General features: G+C 44.2%; 1 protein-coding gene across 1 annotated transcript; it reads left to right on the forward strand.

Moving 5' to 3' along the window:
* Positions 1–5,798: 5,798 nt before the first annotated feature.
* Positions 5,799–5,891, forward strand: GSBLH_T00003183001 (uncharacterized protein; the record flags this gene model as incomplete). Its single annotated transcript, XM_013041883.1, has 1 exon — positions 5,799–5,891. A coding segment is annotated over one exon (93 nt), but the record flags the coding sequence as incomplete, so codon positions are not given.
* Between the last annotated feature and the right edge of the window lie 422 nt (positions 5,892–6,313).

Raw genomic sequence — 6,313 nt, forward strand, 5'->3', positions numbered from 1 at the left:
AACGCCTATCAGCAGTGGGAATCGATCGATCGATAGGGGACGGGCTCCTGCCAGCCCATCCTGCCGATGCTGCGCTGCGCTGCGCTGCGTGGCGGGCGATGGGGCGAGGGACGTGGCGCTGTGGACGATGGGAGATGGGAAGCAATCCACGATGTACTGCACGAGCAATGTGAGCGTGGGCGAGGTGATCAACGACCCATTCGAGCCCATGAACATCCACATCGTGTTTGAATTGGCCGAGGCCACGTTCTCCTATCCCACCACCGCGATCTCCATCTCCGACTACACCATTGCCTTCGCCTTCGCCTTCACCTTCGCCTTCAATGGCTCCTTCCCGCGGTTCTGCGAAGGCACGCACGTTCTACATCAATGCCAACAGGTTGGTGTCCCGAAACGGCCTCCCCTTCCCCGCGGAAACCCTCATCGCGACCTTCTCGACCCGCGCCGGCATTCGGTTGGCGTTCGGTTGGCGTTCGGTTGTGGCCTGCTCGGATTGTGGAGAGCGCGATTGATATGAGGGAAGTGGAGTAGGCGCAGCGCAGCGCAGCGTGTGTGTGCAGATGGAGGTTCCCTGGAGCAGTGGCATCTCCGATGAAGCCCCGATGGATGGCCTTGATGGGCAGCAATGTGCAGAGCCAGTTCTTCGAGACGCGCTCCGTGTTGGTGGCGGGCGCCATTGTGAACAGCGTGATGGCCATCAGCTGGCGTGTCCGCAAGGGCGCCTCCTGGTCCGCCTTCGCGTCCTTCTCCGTCTACCGCCCCGTCGTGCTGCTGCCTCCCTCCCTGCCTCCCTGCCTCCGCGCCCGTCGTGCTGCTGCCGCCTTCGAAGCCACGCAGGTGCGCTGGGTCTGGTGAAGTGTGGTGCGAGCTCTTCGTGCAGGCCTTGGTTGGCTCCCACTCCCAGCTCTTCGCCGCCGACGCGCTCCTCCAAGAGGGCGACGTCCAGCAACCCGAGCTCTCTCTCTCTCGCTCGCTCTCTCTCTCGATGCGTGCGTGGCCTACTGGGTACGCGTGGCGCTGTGCTCCGCCGCGTGCTCCATCCTCTCCGAGGCCTCCTCTCCCATCACCCTCGCCGCGTATGTCGTCGCGCCCGGCGCGGTGCAGAACCTCGAGGTGGCCGCGCTCTCCTCGACCTCGCTGCGCGTGCAGTGGGCAGAGCCGGCGGAGCTGGGCGGCGCCAGCATTCGGTACTACGTGGTGCGACGCTCGTGGATGGCGTCGATGGCCGTGATCCAGAGCGAGAGCGAGAGCGAGAGCGAGGTCGCCAGCACGAACTGCTTCCTGGACCTGCAGAGCGTGCAGAGCGTGCAGAGCGTGCAGAGCGTGCAGCACGCGCCCATCTTTCTGAGCGTGGCCGCGTTCAACGGGTATCTCTCCCGCCAAGAGAAGATCCCCGCGGTTCTGTATGCGGTGTGTGTGGAATCAGGCGGAGGGCATTGAGTGGGACTGTGCGATGGCGATTACCGGATCCTTCCATGATCTCTGCACCGCCACGTGCGAGCTTCGCGCTCCCGCGACTTCCTCCTTCCTCCTTCCTCCTTCCGCCGAACCGTCTGGTTCCCCGCGGGACGCGATGTGTGGGACGTGTTGGAGGGTGGGATCCCCGCGACTTCCTACACGCTGGAGTGCGTCCCGAGCGAAGTGGGCAGTGCCGAGTGGATGGGCAGGCAATTCGGAGTGTCCACGATGGCCACGTCGGAATTCGTTGGGTGTTGGTGGTGGACGGCGAACCAACCTCCTCGCTCACCGGTTCGCTCTGGGTGTGGATGTGGGTGTGGATGTGAGTGAGCAGGAATCTGGTGGGCGATGGGGTGGGGTCCGTGGCTCCCTACGAAGGTGTGCAGAGTCGACCGGGCTCTCTGGATCTCTTCCTGTCCAACTGGGCGCAGAACGCCACCGTGGTCTCCGTCACCCAGCCCCTCCGCCTCCGCCTCCGCTTCCGCCTCCGCTTCGCCTACGACGTGACCGGCGCGCTCATCCGCGCCCACCTCGTCGATCACGCCTGGTGCGCCGTGGGTCGCGATGTTTCCACGTTTCCACGATCCAGACCGATTTGGCAGTTGCTGAGAGAAAGAGAGAGAGAAATGGTTGCGGTGTTTGGTTTGGAAGATGGATGGATGGATGGATGGATAGATGGAATTGTAGAGATGTGGAATGGTTGAAGCGTTGTAGGATTTGAATGAGAATCGAAAATGTGTTTAGGAAGGAAAGAAAGAAGGAAAATGTAGATTTAGAGTGTGTAGGGTGTTGGAATGATTTAGAAACATGAACAGAATAATCCAGAACGAGGAACCAAACGACTCTAGTTGATAATAATAATAATAGAGTGCTGTGAGTTGATAGTTGAAACAAAGATAGAAAGAAAGAAAGTGTATTTAGAGTTAGTTGGTTGGTTTAGGATAAGGAAATGATAGAAAATGGAGTGAATGGTTAACGATGTGCGAAGATAGGTTCTTTGTGTGAAAATCACTGGATCAAAACCAATTTCCATTCCATTCGATTTGATTTGATATACTAGTTTTACTAGTTTGAATTGCTTTCAAACCCAACCATTCCCAAGTCAAAATGATTTGGCTAGAATCATGGATGGATAGATTGGATTATCGAAATAATGATAATGATAATGATAATAATAATATAGACTATTTAGACAAAGTGGAGTGAACAACCAAATCCTTGCTTCATAACACGATTTCACTATGATATCATAAATATACAACCTTGACAGACATAGTAGACAACAAAATGGACTTTTCCATTCTGAGTGTTTCCAAACAATCCTGATATTATTATAAATATCTATACCTCCGAACTATTTCAACCACAAAAATGTGAACAAAATGATGCGAAACACAAGTGAGTACTTCACTTGGAAATCTTGGATCCAATGTGTATATGGTAGCACTCTATCATAATTTTTAAATATGAAGAATACTTAGGTGTAAGGAAATAAACTGATCTCTCTGTTTTCTTCATAAATTCTTTATATTTGGCTGCAAATTACGGATTCAAAGAGTAGAGGCTAAGGATATGTGATAATAAATAGGTAGAATGCAAGAACTTAAGGGAAGCGAATTTCTCCTGGACGGTTACATAACGCTTGGTAAAGCAAAGGAAATCACTATTGGAGGCTGCAAGTATAGCCTCCAATATTATCAAGGCGATCACGAGGATGAATACACGTTGACGAGAGCTGGGAAGGTTTGCCTATTCCAAAATGGCATACTGAAGATGTGTTACGAGGTGGATGCGAACGGGAGCGAAATCGGTGACTTCACGCGATTTGAAAATGGATGTGTCGCTTTTGTGCAATCATTTGATGAAATCTGGGACAACAAGAATTTTCATCGTATAATAAACCATGTCCGAGGCGAGCGAATGGAAATCTATTCGCATGCGAGTGATCACCTGATTTATCACGGTGAATTCAATGAGAAGCGAGAACGAGAAGGATGGGGCATCGCGTATGACGAAAAAACGGGTGCCATGCTGCTCGAAGGAATATGGAAGGGTAACAAGTTCGTGGAGATCATCCGCAAGATCGAAGGAACCATCATGACGGAGTTCAAGCGAAACGGTGACAACACCATCGCTTCGAATCGAATTCCCCTGTATGTGGGCGAATTCGTGTATGATGAATCGAAAGAATCGTTTCTTCGAAATGGTCGAGGATACTGGATCGATGAAGAAACTCGGATTGCTACTCGCGAAGTGGAATGGAAAGATGGAGTGGAAGTGAGTGGAAGAGATCTCTATGATGGATGGCATATTCATTCATTCATTCACTCAATATTACTTGTTTATTTTATACTATTGCTATGTTAATCACATTGCATTTCACATTGTTTTGTTGATCAAATAGAAAGCAAGGTTTTCATTCATAGGATTCATGGATTCCATCCATTATCATATTATTCAATCGATTGTTTTGTTTAATGATACTATGATTCCTATTCACAATTTCAATCTATGAACCACAATCCTTTCTCTGCAATATCATTCTTTGTACTCAATATGGATGGTCATTGTGACAGAAGAGAATCGAAGTATCAACAGAGAATCAATACAATAATCCACTTGTCAAATAGAAATGATGGATTTTGCATTCTACATACTACTGCCATACTCTCTATTACGAATCGAACCATTCCAACAGTATTTACTATTGTGAGTTCGATTGATGCTAAACAAGATTAACTATCACATAATTGATATATTTTGAAGAACATATATCCATTATAGACTTAATAGAACAGCCATTCTAACAGGAGAGAGTAAAGGTGATCAAAATGCGTAATAATTTACAATTATAGCTATAAGTATCTGAAAATAACACAAAAATAAATGAATAGATGGAAATGCACCGAAATAAAGAAAAATAGAAATGGGTGGAGAAAATGAGGTTTTATTATATGTATTCTAGTTTGTAACACACCAGCATATCAAAGCCATACACAATAATCCATGACGTGTGTTCTATCGAGAAATAATGAAACAGATCTTGTTTCCAAAAAAACCGTTTTACCATATTTCTTTTCATTTCCATGCAAAACATTGCTGATTTTGTCAATTCTGCTATTAGTAACTATCATATTGATAGTTCCATTATCCAAAGTGTGCAGGCAAGCTTGGGTATAGAATGGAAACCAAGATGGCTCGGATTTCACTCATTTTGAGTAATGGAGAATGCGTAGTATTGCAATTCAATAATGGAGTATTCATGAATCAAGGATTTGTGGTCAATGAGCAGAAAGTGTTGAAGGTGTTTGGAAATCATCAAATTGGTGCTATTTCATATAATGGAGAACAAGCCATAGAAGTAGTAGAAGGAATCGTGGATTTGGATCATGGAAGTCGATTTGAAGGATTGATATTGACAGAAAACAAGTTTGGAATTCCATTTGGATATGGTGAAATGTATGATGATGATGGATTCTTGGTGTACAAGGGTATAATGATCAATTGGCAACGATTTGGATATGGAACGAGTTATCATAATAATGGATGTATTGAATATGAAGGATATTGGTGTGATGATAATCGATTTGGAATTGGAAAAGTATATGATCGATATGGTAAATTAGTGAATGAATGTGAATGGTATAATGGTATTGAAAGTGATATTGATTATGAAGGCGATGGAAGCAAACCACTGAATATTGGAATGAAACATTTGAAACTAACTGACAATTGTGTATTGGTTGATTGGGATGTTTCATTGTTGTATAATTTGGAATCAATCGAAGTCGGCGATGATAGTTTTGGATCAGTACAAACATTCAAAATCGATGGATTGAATCGATTGAAAACGATCAAAATCGGAAACAAGTCATTTACCCAGGCAAAGAATGGTGCTAGAGAAGATAAATCGAAATCATTCCACATATTGAATTGTGAATCATTGGAATCCATTCAAATTGGTCGATTCAGTTTCAGTGATTTTGCTGGAGACTTTGAATTGAAGAATTGTCCACAATTACAATCCATTCAAATTGGGACAATTGGAAGTGATTCATGCAATTTCTATTATAATTCCTTTGTGATTCGAGGTATTGATATGATATTGAATATTTGAATGATGCATAGATCTTCCAAATCTACAATCCATTACATTAGGTGATAATGCATTCTGTAGATCCTTCTCAACAATAATTGAAAGTATTGAATGAATTTGAATGCAATGATTGATGTAGATCTTCCATCATTACAATCCATTCAACTCGGTAGAGGTGCACTTTGTGGAAGATTGGATGATTCAAGTTCATTGACAATGCGAAGTAATAATGAATTGATTGGTTATGATTTGTTTTGTAGATCTTCCAAAACTAACATCAATAACTTCTAGTTTCTTAGGAGTTAGTTTCCGTTTTCCTCGTGTAGTGACATTGGCAAGTATTTCTGAATATTGAATATTGATAGTATTTAGATATTCCAAATCTTCAAAATGTCAAGCTACCTCGTCCATTCCGATGTGTTCGATCGAAATCAATTTCGAGTATAGTTTGATTGATTTGATTTGATTCATAGATGTTTCTTCCATTCTCGCTGATCTTGTCTAAATCAAGCATTAAATCTATAATTTTGATTTGATTTGATTTGTTCAGTGATTCGTCATTGTTTAGGAACATTTCCATTGATTGATTGATTGATTGTTTGTTTGTTTGAAACCGATTCTTGATCACAATTCATGATTCTACAAATTATCAAAATATCAATCCTGACTGATTATTATGATGTTCTTCTTTACCATTTTAACAATGATACTGAATTATGATTGTTGTTTCAATCAATCAATCAATCAATTATTGTTTTC

This window comes from Blastocystis hominis (genome assembly GCF_000151665.1).
Source record: "Blastocystis hominis, Singapore isolate B (sub-type 7) whole genome shotgun sequence assembly, scaffold_27".
NCBI classification, from domain to species: Eukaryota; class Bigyra; order Opalinata; family Blastocystidae; genus Blastocystis; species Blastocystis hominis.